The 26,418-nt window shown below is 42.0% G+C and overlaps 1 protein-coding gene across 2 annotated transcripts in view; it reads right to left on the bottom strand.

Annotated features, from left to right (window-relative positions):
• LOC127440107 (whirlin-like) overlaps nucleotides 1–26,418 on the bottom strand; it is a 126,337-nt gene that overhangs the window by 3,929 nt on the left and 95,990 nt on the right. The window contains exons 8-11 of one of the 2 annotated variants that reach the window (XM_051696505.1): nucleotides 19,380–19,448; nucleotides 16,687–17,308; nucleotides 12,606–12,784; nucleotides 11,849–11,965 (exon numbers count right to left, since the gene is read on the bottom strand). In XM_051696505.1, the coding sequence (XP_051552465.1) occupies nucleotides 11,849–11,965; nucleotides 12,606–12,784; nucleotides 16,687–17,308; nucleotides 19,380–19,448 (987 nt within the window). The remainder of the gene's footprint in view (nucleotides 1–11,848; nucleotides 11,966–12,605; nucleotides 12,785–16,686; nucleotides 17,309–19,379; nucleotides 19,449–26,418) is intronic. The other variant, XM_051696506.1, reaches the window with a different exon arrangement.

Genomic DNA, 26,418 nt, shown 5'->3' with positions numbered 1-26,418 from the left:
ACTGACCAGGGCACTACATTTATGTCACGAACACTACACGAACTATATTAATTGTTAGGTATTAAATAGATTCGCACCAGTGTTTACCACCCACAAACCGATGGGTCGGTTGAACGATTTAATAAAACCTTGAAAAACATGATCCGTAAGTTCGTACACGAGGATGCTAGGAATTGGGATAAGTGGCTCGAACCCCTGTTACTTGCAGTGCAAGAGGACCCACAAGCCTCCACAGGGTTTTCCCCATTCGAGCTGCTGTATGGGTGTCGGCCGCCCAGCCTGCTTGACGTCATATAGGAAGCTTGGGAGGAGGGACCTTTAAACAGTAAAAACGAAATTCAGTACGTTCTTGATCTTAGAGCCACACTTCAATTAATACAGGGGAATTTGCTCCAAGCTCAGGAACGTAAAAGCCGGCTGTATGACAGGGGCACTCGACTACAGGAATTCGCACCGGGAGATAAAGTGCTTGTATTACTGCCCACCTCAAGCTCTAAATTACTCGCCAAGTGGCAAGGTCACATGACGAGTCGGAGATCTCTATTATGAGGTATTATGTGTTCGGATAGGGGCGGAGCATGTCAAGTTTACCATCTCAACCTCCTAAAGTCATGGAGGGAGGCAGTCCCTGTGGCCTTGGTGATGGTAGTTCCCGAGAGGGCGGAACTCGGGCCAGAGGTGATACTCAAACCTAATCAGTTCACCCCAGTCCCGTGTGGAGACCACCTCTCACCGTCGCAGCTCACAGAGGTAGCCAAGTTGCAAGCAGAATTCGCGGACGTGTTCTCACCTCTCCCTGGTCGCATGAACCTCATAGAACACCACATCGAGACCACCCTGGGAGTGGTGGTTCGTAGCTGCCCCTATCGTCTTACACCAATTTGTGACCCTTCCGTTCGGTTTGTTTGGGGCCCCTGCCACGTTCCAGCGTCTCATGGACAAAATACTCAGGCCACATAGGGCATATGCAACCGCTTATCTAGATGATATCATCATTTACAGAAATGACTGGCGGCAGCACATGCAACATCTGAGACTGGATCTGAACAGTTGAACTTCTCTTTAGGAGGACAGACTAATGCTCCAAATGTACAAATGAACTTTCCAAGAGTATACAAGTGTATCTCAGGACATCTCATCTTAATCCAGGAACATTTCAAACAAAGTCATAGTACTTCACTGAGTTAACCCTATAAAATGCACAGAATGCATTTGGACCAAAATGTAAACAACATCTGAAAATGATGACCTTTGATCACTTTTATAACTGACAAATTAGTTATTATAACCTGATGTACCCTTTAAAATATTTGTAGTGATTTGTAATCACTTGAATAACACAAGATTAAAGATTATAATCATCGATTTACTAAGAATGGTAACTATTCATGATAAAGCACATTATGTTTACTATCGTTGAGATTCTTTCTGCATTTCAGGAATTTTTATGTTAATTAATTTTTGATATATTCAGTTGTATCCAAGATATAAAATGTATGGTTAAACATGTACTATTTTGAGCTGGAATTTTTAAGAATCCTTTACACAAAGGATTGTAAATCATCTTTGAAAAGGAAGGAGGGAGTTGACCATGTGACTCTGAAAAGCTGCCTCTGATTGGCTTATGACCTATTTGGGGTGTGAACAAACCGAATGGTTTAAAGACCAGCTTGGACAACCCCCAGTTGAGTTCTTAATTCTTCTTCTCCGTACCGCACTTTCTCTGCAGCTCGGCGCTTTTGCTCTTGTGGCTTGAAGCCTTGCCCCAGTGCCCCATAAGTTCCGTGCAATGCAGAAGACCAGGAAGGCTTGGAGTAAAGCTCAGAGGAAGCCATCCTCTTCTCTGCACTATGACACACACACGTGACGGGAGTCACAATTCTTCCATGCGGAAGGCCTCGCTTCCAAGCCGCCTCATCATCCATCGACGCAACAGACAACAAACTATCCACGATCTTAACAGAGTCCAAAACATCGACGGAACCACCAGAACTTTCTACAAAGAGCCAATGAACCAAGCAACACAAGGAAATGCAATGACACGCAAGTACATCTCCAGACTTTTGCTGAAAGTGCTAGTGTATTATTTAAACACTTTGGGTAATCCGATTGCAAATCAATTTAGACTCAAAGAAGTATCAATTGTTCTTAAGGCATTGTCTACAGACTCCATAAAGTTCCTTTTCTTTGTATAGATAATTTCTACTCCAGTCACTCTGTTCACTTTACTCACCAACCCATTTCATGTTTGTATGTATTAGATTAGTTTTTATGTTTAGATTAGTAATAAAGTCTTGTTTGTATTCAAATATAATTTGACTGTTATATATGTTGATAATCTCATCACTTGATTTTTTCAAAGATATTTGTTCCAAACTCAGAACCATATCTAAAAGATTTGTGATATTATTTTCAATAAGCCATGAGAATAATATTACTCCAATAAATTAATCATAATTCACTTATTAAAGGAATAGTTCACCCAAAAATGAAAAATTGCTGACAATTTACTCACCCTTAGGCCATCCAATATGTATCTGAGTTTCTTTCTTCATCAAAACAGAATTTAAGACTTTTAGGATTTCATTTCAGGCCTCCTCCTCTAAAAAATGCAAGTGAGTGTACTCCATTTTTTGACGGTCCAAAATGCATATTTAGAGTGCATCAAAATAATCCACACGCGTCACTTGGAGGAGGAGGAAGGAAGCGCGTCATTGTTTACAATAGAAACTTGCACAGAGCACAGTCCAAGCACCGTTCACAAACCAAAACAGTCCAAAACAATTTCAAAACAATACAAAATAAAATACAAAACCGTTTCCAAATAATAATAAAAAAAGACGCACTTCCTGACTCCTCCTCCATGTGACGCGTGACCTTACCAACAAGCTTATGTCATCCCTCTCATGAGCGCACATCACAGAGATGTATGGAAGCAAACATTTGTAGTTAAAAAGTATATAAGTATTGTTTTGTTTCTCAAAATAATCAATCGTTTGCGTTCAGAAGAACTTTATTTGTCGACTGGAGTCGTGTGGATTATTTTGATGCACCCTAAATATGCATTTTGGACTGTCAAAAAATGGAGTACATTCACTTGCATTGATTAGAGGAGGAGGCCTGAAATGAAATCCTAAAAGTTTTAAATTCTGATTTGATGAAGAAAGAAAATCAGACACATCTTGGATGGCCTGAGGGTGAGTAAATTATCAGCAAATTTTCATTTTTGGGTGAACTATTCCTTTAAAGCTAATTCCTTACCATAGAAATTGTGAGTGGATACAACGAGCCATTGTATTACGATTTTAATGGTGGAGAATTTTATTCAGACAAATATTCAACACAATATTCATTATTTGTCATTTATCTTTCTTATAAAGGTTGTCGAACGCGACTAATTCCATTATACATTTCCTTACATAATGATGGAGGTACATGGATAGTTTAACCCAACCTAAACATCCTACATTAATGGCGTAGACATGTGGACAGTTTAATTTAATTCCTAACACACCCATACTGTTCCCTACATTACAGCGTTTTGCCCATTTATGTCAAACACTTCAACTGAATCTATTCACTGAAATGGTCACTACGATGTCAAAACACATAACTAGATAGGCCTAGAGTAGAATATTATGAAATAATATAATAATCAGCAAATTATAAATAAAAAATGCTGATAAAATATCAGAGGATATGACTAAGGGGACATATTTTGTCACAACATTTTAAATATCTAGGGCATTTATGTCACTTTTAATGGCATTTTTGCCCCAAGCATTTGTTAAGTTCTGACCCTCATGAAACAATCTTAAATTCAGCACAAATAAATCTATATTTATCGAGCAACAGTGGACATACTGAATCAAATGAGTATTGGCAATAGGAAATAAAAGTTGCAAAATGTTTTACTCTTGATCAAGTATGCGGTGAGTCCCATAAAAGCGAAGTTGAAAGAATAGTTCACCAAAAAATGAAAATTCTCTCATCAGTTACTCATCTTTATGCCATCCAGATGTGTATGACTTTCTTTCATCTGCTGAACTCAAATGAAGATTTCTCCACACAATGGTCCATAAAATGCAAGTGAATGGGTGCCAAAATTTTGAAGCTCCAAAAACTCAGCATAATCCATATGACTCCAGTGGTAAAATAAATGCGTTTAGAAGCGATATGATAAGTGTGGGTGAGAAACTTTTTTTTTGTTTTTTTTTTGTCTTTGGTGATTCACATTCTTCATGCATATCACCCCCTACTGGGCAGGGAGAAGAATTTCTAGCAAAAAAGGACTTAAACATTGATCTGTTTCTCACCCACACCTATCATATCACTTCTGAAAATATGGATTAAAACACTGGAGTCATATGGATTAGTTTTATGAAGCCTTTATGTGCTTTTTGGAGCATCAACATTTTGGTTCCCATTCACTGGCATTTTATGGACCTACATAGTTGAAATCTTCTTCTAAAAATCTTAATTTGTGTTCTGCAGAAGAAAGAAAGTCATACACATCTGGGATTGCATGAGGGTGAGTAAATGATGAGAGAATTTTCATTTTTGGAAATTTCCCTTTAACCTCGGTGACGTTACAGAGTTATCGTGTTCCTTAAGCTCAAATGGTGGAGCATGGTGTCAAGATTATGGGTTTGATTCCCAGGAAACACACATTCTGATAAAATCTATATTGAGTGTAAGTTGCTTTGGATAAAAGCATCTGCTAAGCAGTGCTTGAATCACTGATACATATATATATATATATATATATATATATATATATATATATATATATATATATATATATATATATATATATACAGTGGTGTGAAAAAGTGTTTGCCCCTTCCTGATTTCTTATTTTTTTGCATGTTTGTCACACTTAAATGTTTCAGATCATCAAACAAGTTTAAATATTAGTCAAAGATAACACAAGTAAACACAAAATGCAGTTTTTAAATGAAGGTTGTTATTATTAAGGGAAAACAAAATCCAAACCTACATGGCCCTGTGTGAATAAGTGTTTGCCCCACCTGTTAAAACATAACTTAACTGTGGTTTATCACACTTGAGTTCAATTTCTCTAGCCACACCCAGGCCTGATTACTGCCACACCTGTTCTCAATCAAGAAATCACTTAAATAGGACCTGCCTGACAAAATGAAGTAGACCAAAAGATCTTCAAAAGCTAGACATCATGCCGAGATCCAAAGAAATTCAGGAACAAATGAGAAAGAAAGTAATTGAGATCTATCAGTCTGGAAAAGGTTATAAAGCCATTTCTAAAGCTTTGGGACTCCAGAGAACCACAGTGAGAGCCATTATCCACAAATGGCGAAAACATGGAACAGTGGTGAACCTTCCCAGGAGTGGCCGGCCGACCAAAATTACCCCAAGAGCGCAGTGATGACTCATCCAAGAGGTCACAAAAGACCCCACAACAACATCCAAAGAACTGCAGGCCTCACTTGCCTCAGTTAAGGTCAGTGTTCATGACTCCACCATAAGAAAGAGACTGGGCAAAAATGGCCTGCATGGCAGAGTTCCAAGACGAAAACCACTGCTGAGCAAAAAGAACATTAAGGCTCGTCTCATTTTTGCCAGAAAACATCTTGATGATCCCCAAGACTTTTGGGAAAACACTCTGTGGACTGACGAGACAAAAGTTGAACTTTTTGGAAGGTGTATGTCCCATTACATCTGGCGTAAAAGTAACACCGCATTTCAGAAAAAGAACATCATACCAACAGTAAAATATTGTGGTGGTAGTGTGATGGTCTGGGGCTGTTTTGCTGCTTCAGGACCTGGAAGACTTGCTGTGATAAATGGAACCATGAATTCTGCTGTCTACCAAAAAATCCTGAAGGAGAATGTCCGGCCATCTGTTCGTGACCTCAAGCTGAAGCGAACTTGGGTTCTGCAGCAGGACAATGATCCAAAACACACCAGTAAGTCCACTTCTGAATGGCTGAAGAAAAACAAAATGAAGACTTTGGAGTGGCCTAGTAAAAGTCCTGACCTGAATCCTACTGAGATGCTGTGGCATGACCTTAAAAAGGCAGTTCATGCTCAAACCCTCCATTGTAGCTGAATTACAACAATTCTGCAAAGATGAGTGGGCCAAAATTCCTCCACAGCGCTGTAAAAGACTCATTGCAAGTTATCGCAAATGCTTGATTGCAGTTGTTGCTGCTAAGGGTGGCCCAACCAGTTATTAGGTTTAGGGGGCAATCGCTTTTTCACACAGGGCCATGTAGGTTTGGATTTTGTTTTCCCTTAATAATAACAACCTTCATTTAAAAACTGCATTTTGTGTTTACTTGTGTTATCTTTGACTAATATTTAAACTTGTTTGATGATCTGAAACATTTAAGTGTGACAAACATGCAAAAAAATAAGAAATCAGGAAGGGGGCAAACACTTTTTCACACCACTGTATATATATATATATATATATATATATATATAACTGGATTGCTGATGGTAAACTGCCTGCAGGAGGTGAAGCCACCGGAAGTGTTTGAGCAGCCATCTTGATATGCCCAACCTGTCATAGAGCATCAATGCAGTACAGGCGAAAACACCTGTTTCACTGTCTCTGACCTGCGGATAGGACAGTCACATTTTGCCCTCTAGTAACAATCATGTTTAATGTTTAATTTGCTTGTTATGGATAATATTAGTTACGAGGGAGAAGATATACGCGGATCGCGATGTCAGAGCATTCCCCTATCCCGGTGTTCAGTCTATTAGTGCAGCACAACAATCACCAAAGGAAGCGGCAAAACTGTCCACAAGTTGTAATGTACTAAGTAGGAAAAGTTATAATATCTGCTTGTTTAGGGTGACAATACGTCCTTACCCCTGAAAGGGACTTTAAAAATGTCAGATCGGGATTTCTAAATCACCTTAAATGCCTGGGATTCGCTTGTTTTCATATTGAAGTGCTCTCTGTAGTCATACATGGATGCGTCATAAACACCTGTTCATTTGCCATTTAAACCTAGCGTATCAGTTTAATTTTAACAAACTGTGCTTTGTGTGTCTTATTCTCTGCGCGCCCGCTGTGCGTGTAGGGGGAGAGAGAGCGTGCGCTCTTATTCAAGTGACCGTGAGAACAAGGCACTTTTTGATGAAAACATCACTTCGATATTCACAATAAATACATTTGAAAATGTCTGTTTGTATCTTACCTAAGTTTCAGTGAACTTTCAGCTGATCTGTTCGCCAATTAAGTTTGTTAGCGTTGGATACTGTTTGATAAAGATATACATAACTCGCTCTGGCTTTCAAGTAACAGGAAAAATTCCCGACTTTAAATAAATAAATAATTACATGTGTAGGACGTTTGCATTGTTGGGATGTACATGCAGATTTCAGATATAAAATCAGTGATTGAATGACTAATGTTTACTTTACTTGCTGAAATTAGATGATTTCCTATTTAGTCAACAGGGATATTGGAATGTTTGGGTATAGCAATATGGCGGCGCAGTGGCTTCACTGTTATGACGTCATGAGCAATCCAGTTCTATATTATATATCAGTGGCGCAAATTTATTCCAGTCTTATGGGGGGTCCCCACCCCTTGAGGTTTGGGGGGTTAAGGATTGATCCGTGCACTATATTTGTTAAAGGAATATTTCAGAATCAGAATCAGAATCTGCTTTATTGCCAAGTATGCTTACACATACAATGAATTTGTTTTGGTGACAGGAGCTTCCAGTGCACAACAATACAGAACAGCAACAAGACATAGATAATAATTAAAAATAATTAAAAATTGAATAAAAAAATAAATACATCAAAATTTAATAGAAAATAAAGTATATATAGAATATATATAAGAATACAATAAGAACAAGAATATAAGTAATTTTAAGGGAGAAAGATGCAAACTTGTCTCATAGAATGAACATTACTACAGCTACATTTTTGCAAACTGACTTTACTTGCCATGTTCTACGTTTTGCCAGAATTTCCTGGTGAAATTAACACTAGAGGTGGAACAACTGTGTGTTTTATTTACTTTCACACAAATCACAACTGCAACGGCTGATTATGTCTTTATTAACCCTTATTTTTCGCACTATTACTCACACACTGCTATGTTATGATTTCAAAACACTTTTACTATAACATATATGTGGCAGCATGGTCGAGCGCCCGTCCAGAGAGAGAGAAAGCGGTAAGGGCACTTACACCTGAGCTAAATTATGTCCTGTCTCTAATTCCAGTGAGCTTGGGGAGAGCGGCATATAAACAGCCACGTCACCGCCAGAAGGGAGAGAGAGTCTGGCACGAGAGTCTCACGGTGAAGCTACTGAGTTTGTGATGCTCAAAGAGTTGTGATAAAGACTTTGTGATGATTAAGAGGCTGTGACTATGAGCCTGTGATGCTAAAGAGTTTATGAAGCTGAAGAAGTTACTATGCCAGTTGTGACTGTTTTACCCCTAAGTTTGTGATTAAAAGCTCACCTGAACCTTCCTTTCCCAGTGACCTCCTTCCTTTACACTAGTGCCGAAACCCGGGAATCGAAGTGCGCCCCATGGAGTCCTCCCAGGTGGCCGAGATCCTTCAGTCCCTCACCAGCCTGCATCAGTCCAACCAGCAATCCCTGCTTGAGCCACGCCAAGACCAGGAACGACAGTTTTTAGAGATCCTGCGAGCTCAAGCAGAGGACTAGCTCGCGATCCGTAGCCTCCTCGGCCAGGAGAGAGAGCAAGCGGCAACCCCGGACCATCGCAGCCAACTGCCTCCCCCCACACTCCTGAAGATGGGCGCGGAGGACGATGCTGAGGCATTCCTCGATTTATTTGAGAGGACCACGGAGATCTGGGGCTGGCCGCGTGACCAGTGGGCGGCCAGGCTCCTCCCACTACTGTCCAGGGAAGCCCAGCTTGCAGCCCAACTGTTGCCGGCGGCTAATCTCCTGACCTATGATGACCTAAAAAAATCCATTCTGCAGCGGGTGGGTCGTAGCCCGGAACAGTATCACCAACTGTTCCAGACCTTGAAGCTGGGGAAGACCGACCGCCAGTTTAACTTTTCCCAACAGCTCCGAGATGCGTGCTGGAAATGGCTGCTTGCGGGGAATCGTGACATTGGGGGAGTGATCGACCAGGTGGTACTGGAACAGCTGATTCATTGACTGCCACAGGGGACAGCGGAGTGGGTCCAGTGCCACCACCCGGCATTGCTGGAGGAAGCCGTTCAGCTTGCGGAGGACCACTTGGTGGCGTACCCGGGGGTGGAAGAGCCTTCCTCTCTCTCTCCTTCTCTACCTCCTCCCTCTTAGTGTTCCCCCCATCCCTCTCTCCCCAGAGCCCGTTCCTGCCCTGCGGAGGCGGGGATCTCCGCCACCAAGGCCAGTTCCTCACCTGAGGAGGTGGACACCGCCCCCTACCTCTACAGTGCTCCGTTGCTCTCCCCCTCAGGTGGAAGTGCCCACCGACGCAGGTGCGGGTATGGCGTCTGGGCCGGTCTGCTGGGGTTGCGGGGATCCGGGGCACTTCCAGGATCAATGCCCGGTGATGGAGCTGAGGATGGTGGTCCAGATCCCCGACACCCTGCAGGCTGCCCCCGACCTAGCCGGAGCGTACCGGATACCGGTAAGAATCAAGGGGGGTACTCACCAAGCATTGGTGGACACAGGTTGTAATCAAACCACGGTCCACCAATGCTTGGTTCAACGCGAGGCATTTGGCACCACTAAAATAGTGAGGGTGAGGTGTGAGCATGGGGATATTCACAAATACCCTATGGTGACCCTGGTGATTAAATTTAGGGGAACAATACATAGAGTGGAGGCCACGGTTAGTTCCCGCCTCACCCATCCGCTGATTTTGGGGACTAATTGGCCTGAATTCGGAAACTTATTAAAGGGAATATGTGAGGATGGAAGGCTATGTTGTGTAGTGCGGCATGATGAGACTCTGTTCCCCATAGCATCAGCTTAGTGAAGCATGTCAAGTGTACTGAGTCGTAAGGGAAAGTCTCAATTACGCATGTACAGGGAGACATTGCGTAAGCTGGCCACACTACAGACTCAGAGTTCTTTGAGGTGCGAGCGATGCCCTCTTGTCCTTCAGTCAGAAAATTATGAGGAATGGTGTTTGTGTGCCCGCTTTTATACCAGACAGCTTTGCGCCTAAAAGGGTGGGGCTTAAACACCACAGCCAATTTTAGAATTGCTGTTATTGTAGAAAGGTTTCAACTAGGTCGTATAGAAGGACACTCCCCCGCAGCGTCAGCTTAGTGACACAATGTCACGTTCCCCTCGTCTCAGGGAACCGAGGTTACATCCGTAACTGAGACGTTCTGCAGTCTTGTTGTACACACACGTGTAATGCTGGGGGCGTGGTTTAGTGTGGCTGACAGAAAATGCCCATTCATAAAAATGAAATAAATATATCCAATAGATTTGGCTATTTATTTTTGTTAAGAATGTTCAGTTTCGACCAAGATTACAGAGATATAATCTATATTATTACACACCACCATTTAAAGGTTTTAGAAGACTAAGACATTTTTGTTTATGAAAAACAAAAACAAAAAGCTAATGCTTCTCTTCACCTTGGATGCATTAAATTGATCAAAAATACTAGCAAAAACATTAGAAATGTTGCAATTTATTATTACTGTTTGAAATTAGTGTTTTATGATTTTATTTATAATAAAATTAAAAATTTTCCCATGATGGCAAAGATCCTTTTTCAGCTCTCATGCAGCCTACTAAGAAAATAATGTGTCACATAATCCTTAATAAATAATTTAATGTGTAAAATTAGTACTAAAGTAATATTTCTTTGTGTTAGAATGGTTAAAATGGTTGTGCTACTTAATGAAGTGTGGAAATTGCAATATAGTGTATTTTTCCTGCTGAGGTATTGAGTACACTTGCATTTCTTTTTTCCAGAAGTTACTTAACACTTGCAAGTAAAATTTTGGCTTTAAAAATAACCAAAAAGAAACATATCCCTCCTCAAACTTATCAATCTATTGTTCTGTTCAGAGATATTCCATACACTTCTGTTTTGAAAGAATAAAACAAACTTGATGTAACTGGGACAGAGAGAGATGTGGGCAACCCAGATGCACAACATCAAGAAGACAAGTACATCAGAGTCTCTAATTTGAGAAAAAGACTCCACACAGGTCCTAAACGAGCAGCTTTAATGAACAGTATATGCCAAACGTTTGCATTGCTGCAAGAAGAGGATGCTTGGATGAACAGAAAGTTTGAAGGGTACAGAATTTATTTTAAAAGAAATAGTCAATTGTAAAATTATAAATGCTTTACTGTAATGTTTCAATTATTTTCAATCAATTTAATGCATCTTTGGTGATTTGGTGTGGGGTAAAAGGCTTCCGTTATTATTTCTTTTCACAAAAATTATGTTGCTCCATTAATTTTCAATAAAAATAAATCGAATTGTTTGACCTTGATACATTTTGTGACCAGTAAAAAGCTACATTTCCTTAAGGGGTGCCTTTAGCACCTCTGCTCACTACAAAAATAATGCTCCTCATATGAAGTGCATAGGAGACTTAGCTGACAATTAATTCCAACTGAGCTGCATATTGCTAAACGAACAACACAATACTTCAATGAGAAAAAATACATAAAACATCCACAATTTAGATAAAAGTCAACTGGGTGAATTTTACTATTTTGACTAAAACTGTGGTCAAGGCCAAGGTAAGCAGCGAATGGGAATATTTTAATGGGTATTGGAACAAGTTAAACAAGTTGATCCAAAGAGGATCTTTTATTAGCCAAAGCTTTGAACTTTAGTTCATCCTTAAACTTCAAACCTCGATTAATGAGTGTCCAGTGCTATGACCCACCTGTATGGTCACAATGCGTGGCAGAGGCTGTCTGGTGTTGGCACCCCCTTCAACAGCAATACCCAGTGTGCTGGCACACTTGGGCACCCGTACAAGAGTAGGCTCCATTATTCCCATCTAAAACAACAGCAAAAAGAGAGATGCTACTTTAGATATCAAACTCAAAAAGACGGAAATAGAGATAGAAATGTAGAGAGGAGTGGGATAGAGTTTAACATGAATGAGAGAAAATTGGAAAATTAGAGCTTGCCTCAGGAGACAAACCAAAAACCACTCTTTAAACTCTTATCTAAGTATAATAGCAGCAGGACAAACAAGACTAAACCCATAAAATGTGAAAGAGATAAATGCTTCTGCACACTGGCTACTTGTATGATAAAATGAGACTTTTCAGCTTTAAGGATGAAATGTGGCCACTAGGGTCACTAAACAGAATTGCAAAAACTATGACTGTTTTCAATCAGATTCTCCAAATACTCCCTCTGTCTGCCATCGGTTGAAAAAAAAAATGTCCTCACCTCAAACTCACATCATTGGATTAGCCAAAGTTGCTGTGTTGGGCTGGTCAGGATGTTCAAACAAGCAATGAATAAATATGAAAAACATCCTACCAATGGCTTACTTAAAGCTGCCTATACACATTAAGCTTGGATTGGAGAAAATATTTTTACATAGAAAAAATACACACACCACTTTTAAAGATTTAAATGAAAGAGATATGTAAAAAACAAAACATCACTTGCGGCCACGATCTTACCTGTTTTGCAGCCTGTGCAAGTTCTTCCAGTCTGCGCGAGTCCCCTATGACCTGCAGGAAGGGGGGTTTACCTGGCCGCGGACTGCTGTCCTTACTTAACCCTCCAGCCTCTGCAATGTCCACTCCACTGTCCTCGCTCAGAGTCTGCCCGCTGTCTGACAGCTGAGACAGAGTGGCTCCTGGGAATACAGACAAATGAGCGCACAAAGCCATAAATCACAATACAATTTAGCGTTCAGAGATCAAAATCTGCATTTAGACACACATGAAGAAGAATTTATGAAGACATCACACATTAGCTGGGTATGAATAAGATATATACTGTACAGTGGGTAGAATTCCCTAAGTATTGAAATTCATCACAGTATATATATATATTTGTGTGTGTCTGTATATATATATATATATATACACACACACACACACTTCCCACACAAAAACATGCTCTGATTCAAACAGGTAAACACATACACACCCACAAACACAAATGTCCTTTTGAAAAAAAAAAATAAAAAAATAAAAAAAAAAATAAAAACTCGATAGATCCGAATTGATACTATCTTTAGATATACTGTACAGAGGGGTTAAAAAGTCTTCAAGAGTCAATATGTGAAAATGCTTCTTTTATGCATTTTTCTAATTTAACAGTTTTTCCCCCATAAATTTGTATTCACTTCAAATCAGCATAACAATCTGAGTAAAATGTTTAATTGAAAAGGTAACATCAAAATGACAACGTCTTTGCTATGTCCTCATTTTGCGTTCTACAAGTTTGTGCAAAACCTTATGATCCTTATCCCAGCATAATCTGAGAACATTCCAAAGAGCATCTTGGGAGTTTTAAATAAATGAACATTTGTATATAGCGGTTAAAAGGACGGTTCACCCAAAAAATGAAAATGCTGTTACGAGTTACTCAACCTTATGTAGGTCCAAACCTGTATAACTTTTTTTGTCCATGTTACACAAAAAGAAATGGTATGCAGAATACATCTATTTTTACATACAATGAAAGAGAATGGTGACTGAGGCTGACATACTGCCTAACATCTCCTTAGGTGTTCCATGGAAGAAAGAAAGTCAAATGGGTTTCGAATGACTTGAAGGTGAGTAAATCATAAGGGAATTTTGAAGTGAACTATCCCTTTAACTTGGTCAGATTTGCTTATTTTATTAGAAACCTTGAAATAGAATCTCAAGGGAATATTCTGGGAATATTAATACAAGTGAAGCTCAATCGACAGCATTTGTGACATAATGTTGATAAACACAAAAATAATTTGGACTCACCCCTTCTTTTTCTTTAAAAAAAGCAACAACAACAACAAAAAAGAGGTTACAGTGAGGCACTTACAATAATTTTTTTTGGAGGGTTCAAAGTCATTAATGTGAAGATTATAGTAAAAAAATAATAATATTTGAATCTTCGATTAAAACTTGTGTATTATTTGATCAATTACTAAATCACCGGGATTATGACATTATGTCGTCATGGCAACAAAGTTATAGTTATATAACTTTACAGAGAAAAGTTTGTTAAGCAATTTTATCACACTAATATTACAACCCCAATTCCGAAAAAGTTGGGACAGTATGAAAAATGCTAAAAAAAAACAAAAAGGAGTGATTTGTAAATTTATATTCACCCTTTGCTATATTGAAAGCACTACATCTACACATTATACAATGTTTTACCTTGTGAATTTTTTTTTATATACAGTAATTTCAAATCAGATGATTGCAACACACTCTAAAAAAGTTGGGAAAGTCGAGTGTTTACAACTGTGAAACAACACCATTTCTTCTAATAGCACTTATTAAGCATTTAGGCACCGAAGACACAAGTTTGTTAAGTTTAAAAAGTGGAATTTTCCCCCATTCATCTATTATGCATGTCTTCAGCTGCACAATTGTATGGGGTCTTCGTTGCCGTATTGTGCACTTCATAATGCACCGCACATTCTTAATTGGAGATGGTCAGGACTACAGGCAGGTCAATCTAGCACTTGCACTCTCTGTTTATTCAGCCAGTATATGGTTTGAAGTTGTCCTGCTGAAAATGCTGGGACGTCCCTGGAAAAGACGGTGCTCGATGGCAGTATACGCTGCTCCAAAATTTTTACATATCTGTCTGTGTTAATGGTGCCCTCACAGATGTGTGAGTTACCCATGCCATGGGCACTGACACCCCTGGTCCATACAGACACTGGCTTTTGGACCTGACGCTGATAACAGCTTGGATGGTCCTTTTCCTCTTTGGCCTGAAGTACACGACGGCTGTGTTTTTCAAAAACTATTTGAAATGTGGAGTCTTCAGACCAAAAAAACACAGTTCCACTGTTCTACTTTCCATCTAAGATGAGAACAAGCCCAGAGAAGTTGGCAGTGCTTCTGGACAGTGTTGATGTAGGGCTTCTGCTTTCCATAGTAAAGTCTTAACTTGCATCTGTGGATGCAGCGGTGGGTAGTGCTGACTAACAAAGGTTTACTAAAGTAATCCCAAGCCCATGTTCATGATATCCATTACAGATGAATGATGTTTTTAACACAGTGATGTCTGGGGGATCAGAGATCATGTGCATTCAGGAGTGGTTTTTGTCTTGCCCTTTATGCACCGAAATTTGACCAGATTCCTTGAATCTTTTAATTATATTGTGCACTGTAGAGGGTGGAATGCCCAAAATCCTTCCAATTTGTCTTTGGGGAACATTGTTCTCAAAGTGCTGGATTATTTGCTGAAGCATCTGTTGGCAAATTGACAAGTCTCGAATGATCCTAGCTCTCGAAGGACTAGGCTGTTTTTGGAGGCCTTATATACTATGGCTGTGTCTCGTTTGGAAGGCTGCGTCCTCCAGAGGTCACATTTGTCGGCCGCATACGTCATTGAGGCTGTCTCGTTTCAGAAAAGCAAGTAGGACGCTTCGAATGCAGCCTTCGAATGCAACCTTCTTTCACTGGAATTCGGAGGATGCATGAGGTGTATCCTTCGTGGGAACTCACAACCCACAATTCTTTGCTTCAACAGAAATGTCTAAAAATAATGTAGATGGGTGCAGGGTATATAATATGTATAATTATATTAATATATAATTAAAATAAAGTATTAGTCTAAAAGTACACCTGTAAAATCTATTTTCTTTTCTCTTCACATCATTATAACTCTCCTAAAATTTAGCTCATACATTCCCTTCTAAAGGGACTTTGTTCCCTTCTCACTCAAAGCGCTCGCTAAAGGGTGGCATGCTGTCATAGCAACCATGTTACGTTCTGTTTCCATTTGTCCTATGAAGGCCATCTCATTTAAACAAGGCTTGTTTAAAGGAGGACGCTCGGTATACTGCAGCCTTCAAAAGACACGTCCTACCTAGCACGCAGCCTTCGAAACGAGACACAGCTTATGACACAATTGCCTCACCTGTTTAACATCTGTTTCACATCGCCTTGTTATTTTAACTCGTCAAATTGTTATTAGTCTTAAATTGCCCCTGTCTCAACTTTTTTGGAGCGTGTTGCAATCATCTGATTTGAAATGACTGTACATTAAAAACAAACAAACAACGATATTCACAAGGTAAAACATCATGTAATGTGTAGTTGTAGTGTTTTTAATATAGCAAAGGGTGAATATAAATTTACAAATCACTACTTTTTGTTTTTAATTAGCATTTTTCATACTGTCCCAACTTTTTGGGAATTGGGGTTGTATGTTACACACATATTGTTTACAGTACATTTTGTGGCTTTTCAAACAGTGAGTATTTTAATGCCTACGGATCGGTTCCATTCACTTCCATTGTCAGTGCCTCACTGGAACTCAAATTTTTGCCCAGATTTTAAGACAAAATGAATTTTTGTGATAATCAACATTAAGCCACAAATGCTGTTGATTGAGCTTAACTTGTTTGACACCTGAATATTCCTTTAAATTTCCCAATCATTTTATGATTCATGATTCTTTGTTTTAAATTTTTCAAAATAATAAAAGTTTGTTTATTTCTAGACTTGAATCAAATTTTGAATACAAGATTTCCAATATGGACTCAGACTTTTGATCCCCACTGTAATTGCAGAGTGGCTTCACCTCGCAGCTGGGGCTGGGGTCTTTCCTCTGCCGTCTCAGGCTCAGCGTGCAGTGGGCTGCTTTGGGCTACACCGCAGGTGTGTGTAGAGGGGGAGCCCTTTGGCTTTTCTGGGCTACAGGGGCGTGGCACCGGCATTAGCAGCGAAGGAGAAAGGGATGGCGAAGAACGTGAAGAGATCATGGGGGTCGGAGTGCCTTCCCGAGAACGATTAGGAGACTCTGGATGTGGGGAGAGTACTGCCGCTTGCCTGTTCATCAGAAACTGAACAAGGTCTCTTGTCAGTGGTCCAGAGGAAGGGCTTGCATGGTAGGAGGACAGGGGGGAATTGTGATGGAGAGAACAAGGTGGAGGAGTGTGATGGACAGAGCAGGTGGAGGAGGTGTGGTGGATGGTACAAGGTGAGTTGTGGGCAGAGCAGGGCGGGTGTGAGTGAGGGTGATTGTGGGCGTGGCTTTCCTGGTGCCGCCTACAGGAGGCGGAAAAGAGAAGGTTGGACTGGGACAGTTTGGACGAAGGTCGTTTGGTCTGACCTTTAGGGCTTCCGTGATGAACATGGCCTTGAGCAGGTGGAGGGGGAGGCTTGAAAGAGGGCGGTGACTCGGATGAGGACTGCACCTTGTCCTGCAATAAAACATGAATGTACTGTCCATATTTATCTGCTCACTGTCATTTTAGAAGACAAGCAATTTAAAGAGGCATTGTCATTGGTTATGATAACACCAGAAAAAAAACCCATCCTGACATTTAAAGCATTTAAGAGTGACATTTCCTTCTAAAATGTCAGCACATTATGAAATTAACAGATGATAGAGTTGTCACCAAATGTAATGATTAATGCATTCATATGACATGAGAGTCAATCACTGATTCATCCAGGATAATGGTTTGTGATTACAAGAATTAATGTTGGGCTACTGATGTTTAATTAAATGAGAAAAAGAAAGGGATGTAGTAAAGATCTATTGAACTTGGCAAACACATTCTTCAGCTTCTGTGCAAAGTCCAATCATGCAAATTCACTGTACTTGTACACCAAAGATAAATGGGAAATCTGTTACATGGGCAGTGTTCAGTATGAACAGACTGACTTAACAACGTATTTTATGTCACCATGTATTTTTCGTAGAATCAAAGTAACTGGCATCATATGGTTAAACTTTCTGTACAAACATCAACAGTTACTGATATTATACATTTTTGAACGAAAACCAAAAATGAACGAAATGTTACTTTTAAAAAGTTATTTTTAAATGCTTGTAACCAGTTATAACTGGTTAATTTGGTTCCGATAATTTTTTAATGAAACCAAAGGCCAAAGGGTTTATCACAGACATTTTTGGGAATTACACAACTTCAGGTTGCCTGATAAAATGAAAAATTTGTATTGATCTTGAAGGAAACTGCTGCATCACACATTTCAATGCCTAATTGCCCATTGTGGATGTCACATTCTGTGAATAAAGACCTTTTTAACAACTATGTATAATTACTACATATACAGTACATGCACGGCTAATCCAGATACAAGGAAAACATTATTTGAGGTAAAAAGTATATTTCTCAGTTGTTTCCAAATCTTCACTGAATTATTGTTAGATATGATGCATTAATACAGATTTGAGGCTGCCAGATTTTGACTGAGAAGCAGATCTGTAATTAAAATGATACTTAACTGTTAATTAACCGTATGCTTGTTATGATTTCTATGCTGATAAATCCACCACACAGGAAAACATTTAATTGCGTATTTTTTCTTAGTTTGGTGAGGCAAGTGGCTTATTTTGGGCTTGTTTTTCCAGACCATGTTGCTTGTTTCTCTTGTGAGATCTTAATGTTATTAACCATTCTTTTATTTTGTTCTAACCAGTTGCCATTTGGAATGGAGACTGCAGAACTTCTGAACCGGAATGAAAAAAAAATACAGTTTTTGCTCAGAACGAACCAGAATGAAAAACATTTCGTTTTCAGTCCCTTTTATCAATAAACACTAAAACCAGCTCTGAGATCACAAAAAAAGAGGCATTCTTACAGTACATACTGTGTGAGTAAGAAACATCCAATAACAAAATGTATTACACAGTTCTTTAGAATACTTGATTCTGATTGGTCAATTACTGCATTCAGCAGTCAAATATTTTAATATAGTGACCGTTAAACTATAATTGACTGCTGTCTCAGGCAACAGACTTCTTACATAGCTGTGCTAGTTTCATGTCTATCACTCTGCGACCTCTCACTTCACATATAATAAAAGTATCAACTGAAATATTTCTTGTCCATTTATTTAGAGTATTTATTTGGTAAGTAGCCATGTAATAAGTAGGATAACGTGCGATCAGCCAGTCATTATCGCAAAATAGACACCTTCAGGGTGATACAAGATCATTCCGCTTTCCTTCTCTGGGTTTATTTTGCGATTATGACTGGCTGATTGTACCTTATCCCTTACAATATATCATGCTTTGTTCTAAGGTTGACAGCGAAGGTGACAGCCATGGGATTTCAGGGTTAAATATGTTTTTCTAGCCCCCAAACCTGTCCCTTTCTTTTCTTTATGACGTTTTTGAAAGCTTTTATCAAATACAACCACATTTTATGTTGGATGCTTGTACTCTGCAAAACATTTCTTTCATCTGGACAATCGCTGTGTAGACACAAAGCAAGTAATTTAAACAATGTCGGTGATACTCACCAGAGCGATGTCAGGAAGAGCATTCAGACTCTCAAGAGGCATTAAACCTCCATCCAACCTGCACTCAGTCTAGAAAAGCAAACAAACAGACATAAACAATCACTGAAATGACTCAACCGTTCACAGAAACAATCACTCCCAAAAATGTACAATCAAAAAGCTGTGTAGAGAGACAGCCAGTTCTTTCTCCACATTTCTCATCAATTCAGCTGAGTTACCAGCTTACACAGCGTGAGATTTTACAACTCACAATGATGAATGCAATTAACTTATGCAATTAACAAGCCACAGTGGGTGATATGAAGATCAGCACGATCAATGCAGGTACAGCAGATGTCAGAGTCTGAATGAAGCTGGCCATTACAAAATTCAGACCACAAATATTTAAGAAAACAATAAGAACTCAGAGAATAAAAAAAAAATCCTCAAGAATCTTCTACTAACCAGCAGTATCATCAACTCTCACGTTGTCTGTCCACTGGTGCATGGTGAGTGAAGGTGAGTGAGCATTTTCAATTAATATCTATGGAAGTTGTGTGCCATGCTCACGAGATATATTGTGGTATTGACAACGGTGCGGAGCAAGCATGGAGAGTGGCAGACAGTGCTCAATAAATTTGAGAATTCCTCAGCTTTATGCAAATGAGAAGTGGAAACGCCGGGCTGCAGCCAATCACTGTGAGCTTAAAGCAGTGATGTCTGTCATTAGCAGGGGTGTAAAGTAACGAATTACAAACACTCTCGTTACTGTAATTAAGTCGTTTTTCCCAGGAATTGTACTTTTTTAAGTAGTTTTAAAATGGTATATTTTAACTTTTGCTTGAGTGCATTTTAAGGGCTGTAACTGTACTTTTCCTGCGCTCTTTTCCCTCTATCTGTGTTTGCTACTTCCCTGTCCTGATTTTATATTTATCCATCAACGTGATTGGCTAGGAAGAGTCTTGTGACACCCGTCAAATCAAAACACATATAGAAATCTTGAACCGCAACTGTAAACCTTGAACCAACTAACTGCTATTAATCATGGATGTGGAGGATGCATCAAGCAGCAGTTCAACACCACGACTGAACCTGAATGGGCTTTTCGCAATGAAGAAGGCCAATTGCTTGATCATGTAATGTGAGTTTAGCTATCTCTGAACACAACTATACTATATGGCCAAAAGTTTGTGGACACCATATGTGCTTGATGAACATTTGATTTCAAAACCTTAGGCATCAATTTCCCCCTTTGCTGTAATAACAGCTTCCACTCTTTTGGGAAGGCTTTCCACTATACTGTATGTAGTAACATGGCTGCAGGGATTTGCTCTCATTCAGACATAAGGCTATCAGTGAGGTCAGGAACTGATGTTGGTCGATGGGGCCTGACTTACAGTTGCTGTTCCAGTTCACCCCAAAAGTGATCAGTGGGGTTCAGGTCTGGGCTTTGTGCAGGCCCAGTCAATTTCTTCCACGCCAGACACAGTAAACCATTTCTTTATGGACCTCACTTTGTTCACAGGGGCATTGTCATGCTGGAACAGAAAAGGGCTATCCCCAAACAGTTGCCACAAATTTGGAAACACACAAAGCCCAAGCCATTACATAAAGAAACATTAGGATTTTTCTTTACTGGATTTAATGGAGTAACCAAATTCGTTAATTAGAAGGGGGTGTCCACAAACTTTTGGCCATACAGTATAGTGTATTTCTGGGCTTAAAAGATACAAGATCTAAATCAATGTGGAACATTGTATCTCAAAAGGAAAACAATGTGTTCCCATGTACTATGTGAGGCCCGATGTGGCCTCTGTACCAAAAAACTTTGCCCACCCCTGCCAAGTGACAGTCTTTTTCTGCTTTTTTTTTTAGGGTTTTTTGCATTAGCATTGTTTTGAACATAATGTTTTATGTGCAACAATATCTCGCTGTGGGCATTAAGGGAAATTTAGACCCTACACATAAATTACTTTTAATGTAATTGTTTCATACGTTACGATTTAAAATGGTGATCAGTGATAAAAGGTAATGTAAATAACGGTACATATGCTACATTTTGAAATTGCAGGATACAGTGTTTATTATAAGGGGTTATCGCATTCGCAACCCAATACACTATACTCACTACTCATGAGTACTTTTAAATGAGCTACTCTTTTACTCTTGCTTGAGTAGTGTTTAGAACAAGTACTTTTATTCTACTCACACTACAATTATTGGGAAGTACTTTTACTTGAGTATTATTTTTCAGTATTCTTTCCACCCCTGGTCATAAGCGCTTCAATATGTGAAGATAATGCAAAATTTTCTGCTGGATTCAGTGCTTTAATCTCAAACGGACTCCAAATGATGATTGCACACATTTATTGTGGCAATACTGTGGCTGGGTAAGCAAAAGTGAGACTTTACAAATGAAGACTGCATGAGTTTATTGAAAAAATAATGTGGCTGAATAAAAAAAATATTATAAATCTTTATACCGTACTTTGGGCATTCGGAAATAAGTTTGTATCTTTCTGACAGTTACCAGCAATATTTATGATGATTATATTGACCTTGAACTGGAAACAATCATTGGCTATGATTAGGCATAGAACTAATAGGCATAGAGTTCTAAATGGCACACTACATACTACTTTAACTATTTCTGCCATTGACTGATGTGGCAGAAGCAGTAAAAGTAGTATGCCATCGCAAACACGCCCACATTCACTGTACCATGCCCCAAAGTGGCAGCTCTCTGCCATTGAAGGCATCTTTGAGCATATTATTTTCCATGCCATTGGACATGCACCATCAGAGACCCCAGCATTGATATTGATATTAAGTATAAGGGTAAAATTCATTCATTCATTCATTCATTCATTGATGATGTATTCTTTTTTTCCTACCTAACTTGGAAACCAGTGGTCATAAAAATCATGATGTTTAGCCATATTTTGTTTTGGGGTAAATTCTAGAGAACTGTTGCAAAACGTCATGGTTACTTTCGTAACCTCCGTTCCCTGATGGAGGGAACAAGACGTTGTGTCGATGTAGTGACACTAGGGGTCACTCTTGGGAGCCCCAAACACCTCTGTTTTTTTTTAAAAAGGCCAATGAGAATTGTCGAGTGGAATTTGCATGCCACTCCCCTGGATAAAAGGAGCTGGTATGCAAACACTCATTCAGGTTTTGTGCTGAGGAGTCGAGACCAGGTCCCGGCCATTTCAGCAGGTAGTTCAGCATTGTGGCAAGAGGGACACAATGTCTCGTTCCCTCCATCAGGGAATGGAGGTTATGAAAGTAACCATGACGTTCCCTATCTGTCACATCGTGTCGATGTAGTGACACTAGGGGTCCCTATACAAAACCCCACAACTATCTGAGCTGTGTTACGTGAACTGGCGGTGTGTGACGGGCAGACCGCTGTGTACCTCGTAGCCAGCGCACCAGGCCATCAGGTAACGCTCCAACGCTCTTATGAGCATCGAACGGTCCTACAGGAACAAGTCGACTTCCCAACAATAGGGACAGGCTAGCCCAGCTGAGGCCTCTTTTCCTCTCTTTTCTCTGGAAAGAGTGGAATTTGTTAACCGACTGGGAGCCATAGTGTCTATGTCAGGAGGTGTCCCTCCCAAGGGGAAGACACTGTGGAGACCACACCCCGCCCAAAGGGGGGGGTATTTTGAGTGGAATACGTCACATGGTCTTACCAAGTCTTGTCGGAAGTATGTCATGTGGAGAGGTCCCATGGTAGGTCCTACCCTAAGGGGGAGGAGTTTCTACAGAGCATGGCGACCAGGGGCAGAGGGGTCTCTGCCCAAGGAAGACGCAGTTTACCGACAGGGAAACGATTTTGCGGAAGATACCACATGGGGTCACCTTCGGGGAACCAGCACATGTGGAGCACCTACCTCAGTACAGGGTCTCATTAGTGCACGTACTGGGCCGGCAGCGAGTTTCTCCGCAAACTCAACTGCTAGAGGGCTAAGGAGGAAAGTCATCCAAGGATCACAGTCTGTGAACGTGACTGGGAGCCAAGAGTGCACGTCTTCACCTCAAGGGAGGGGAAAGGCGCTATGCGCAAGCAGTATACCCGGCCAGCTGTCCCGGAACTTACCTGCTCGTGCCTGCCAATACATGGGACGAGACCGGCTCAACCCGGAGATTGTAGAACCTCGCAAAGGTGTTGGGTGCTGCCCAGCCTGCTGCTTTTCAGATGTCCGCTGAAGAGGCGCCACTGGCCAGGGCCCAGGAGGCCGCCACACTCCTGGTAGAGTGGGCTCATAACCCCAAAGGCAGTGGCACATCCTGAGACTGATATGCCATCGCGATGGCATCAATGACCCAATGGGCGATCCTCTGTTTGGAGACAGCGCTTCCTTTCCGCTGTCCACCAAAGCAGACAAAGAGCTGCTCAGAGCTTCTAAAGCTCTGCGTGCGATCCAAATAGATGCGTAAAGCTCACACTGGACATAGCAATGCCAAGGCTGGGTCTGCCTCCTCCTGGGGCAGCGCTTGCAGGTTCACCACCTGATCCCTAAAAGGGGTCGTGGGAAACTTGGGCACATAGCCCGGTTGGAGTCTCAGGATCATGTGAGAATAACCCGGACTGAACTCCAGGCACGATTTGCTGACAAAGAACGCCTGCAGGTCCCCTACCCTTTTTCATGGAAGTGAGCGCAGTCAGGAGGGCAGTCTTCAAAGAGAGTGCCTTAAGCTCAGCTGACTCCAAGGGCTCAAAGGGAGCTCCCTGTAGACCCAGAAGGACTACAGAGAGGTCCCACGAGGGGACGAGGTGCGGTCTGGAGGGATTCAACCTGCTAGTGCCTCTCAGGAACCTGATGATCAAGTCGTGCTTCCCCAAGTACTTACCATCTACTGCATCATGATGAACCAAAATAGCGGCTACATACACCTTCAAGGTGGAGGGGGACAGCCTCCAGCCTCTCCTGCAGGAAGGAAAGCACCGATCCGACTGCGCATCTCTGGGGGTCTTCGCGTCGGGAAGAACACCACTTAGCGAACAGACACCACTTCAAGGCATACAGGCGCCTCATAGAGTGAGCCCTAGCCTGAGTGATCATGTCTACCACCACGGGTGGTAGGCCACTTAGGTCTTCCGCGTCCCGTCCAGGGGCCATACGTGGAGATTCCAGAGGTCTTGTCGTGAGGAGCATGAGATCTGAGAACCACATCTGGGTGGGCCAGTAGGTTGCTACTAGGATGACCTGCTCCTCATCCTCCCTGACCTTGCACAGGGTCTGTGCAAGTAGGCTCACTAGGGGAAATGCATATTTGCGTAGTCCAGGGGGCCAGCTGTGTGCCAGTGCAACTATACCGAGGGGTGCCTCGGTCAGGGTGTACCAAAGCGGGCAGTGGGAGGATTCCCGGGAAGCAAACAGGTCTACCTGTGCTCGACCGAATCAACTCCAAATCAGCTGGACCACCTGAGGGTGGAGTCTCCACTCTCCCCTGAGGGTAACCTGATGTGACAGCGTATCCGCTGCGGTGTTGAGGTCGCCCGGGATGTGAGTGGCTTGTAGCAATTTGAGGCGCTGCTGACTCCAGAGGAGGAGACGGCGGGTGAGTTGTGACATGCGACGGGGGCGTAGACTGCCTTGACGGTTGATGTACACTATCATTGCTGTGTTGTCTGTCCGGACCAACACGTGCTTGCCCTGGATCAATGTCAAGCAGGTCGAGCAGTACTGCCAACAGCTCTAGGCAGTTGATGTGCCAACGCAGCAGCCGACCAGTCCAGGAGCCGGCGGCTGTGTGCCTGTTGCATACGGCGCCCCAGCCCATCTTGGAGGCATCTGTTGTAACCACGACATGCCTGGAGACCTGCTCTAGGGGAACCCCTGCCCGTAGAAATGCAAAGTCGGTCCAAGGGATGAAGAGGCTGCGACAGATCGGCGTGATGGTCACGCGATGTGTCCCGCGGTGCCATGCCCATCTCGGGACTCGAGTCTGAAGCCAGTGCTGAAGCGGTCTCATATGCATCAACCCAAGCGGTTTGGCTGCCGCTGAGGATGCCATATGCCCCAGGAGCCTCCGAAAAAGAATGCCTTCAGACAGTTCAGCACCGACGGTGCGCTCTCGTTCGTGAGGCCAACTCCAAACCAAGAAAAGAGATGCTCTGAACCGGGGAGAGCTTGCTCTTTTCCCAGTTGACCCAAAGCCCCAGTCGGCTGAGGTGCCGGAGCACGAGGTCCCTGTGTGCGCACAGCAACTCTCGAGAGTGAGCTAGGATTAGCCAGTTGTCAAGATAGATGAGCATGCAGATGCCCACTTCCCTTAGCGGGGAAAGGGCTGCCTCTGCAACCTTCGTGAAGATGCGAGGGGACAAGGACAGGCCGAAGGGGAGGACCTTGTACTGGTACGCCTGGCCTTCGAAGGCAAACCGCAGGAAGGGTCTGTGTCGAGGTAAGACCAAGACGTGGAAGTACACGTCCTTCAGGTCTACTACCGCGAACCAATCTTGACACTCGTTAGAGTGCGTTTTTGCATCAGCATCTTGGATGGGAGTCTGTGCAAAGCCCGGTTCAGTACTCGCAGGTCCAGGATTGGTTGCAACCCACCGCCTTTCTTCGGTACGATGAAGTAAGGGCTGTAGAACCCTTTCTTCATCTCGGCTGGAGGGACAGGCTCTATCGTGCCCTTGCGCAGAAGGGTGGCGATCTCTGCACGCAAGGTAGCGGTGTTCTCGCCCTTCACTGTGGTGAAGCGGATGCCACTGAACCTGGGCGGGTGCCTGGCGAACTGAATCGCCGAGTCGGATGGTCCGGGTCAGCTATCGCGATGGGTTGGAAAGCGCGAGCCATACGCCCAAACTCCGGGCGAGGGGGACCAAGGGAATGATCACGTCGGACATACTGGCGGGTGGGGCCTCGTGGTGGGGGGGGAACTCGAGGTGCCACATCGAGGGGACTCGAGCCCCGTGGCTATGCTGAGTCCAGGGACATTGAAGCACTTACATGGCTCCTGCTGCCCACCATAAGATTGGCCGAAGAGGGGGGAGGAGGAATCTCGTCCCCGTAGTCCACTGGAACCAATCCCGTGTGGGCGTGTT

This window comes from Myxocyprinus asiaticus, chromosome 4 (assembly GCF_019703515.2).
Source record: "Myxocyprinus asiaticus isolate MX2 ecotype Aquarium Trade chromosome 4, UBuf_Myxa_2, whole genome shotgun sequence".
Classification (NCBI taxonomy): Eukaryota; Metazoa; Chordata; class Actinopteri; order Cypriniformes; family Catostomidae; genus Myxocyprinus; species Myxocyprinus asiaticus.
The sequence above is the reverse complement of the archived record's forward strand: the minus strand, read 5'-3'. Positions and strand labels throughout refer to the sequence as shown.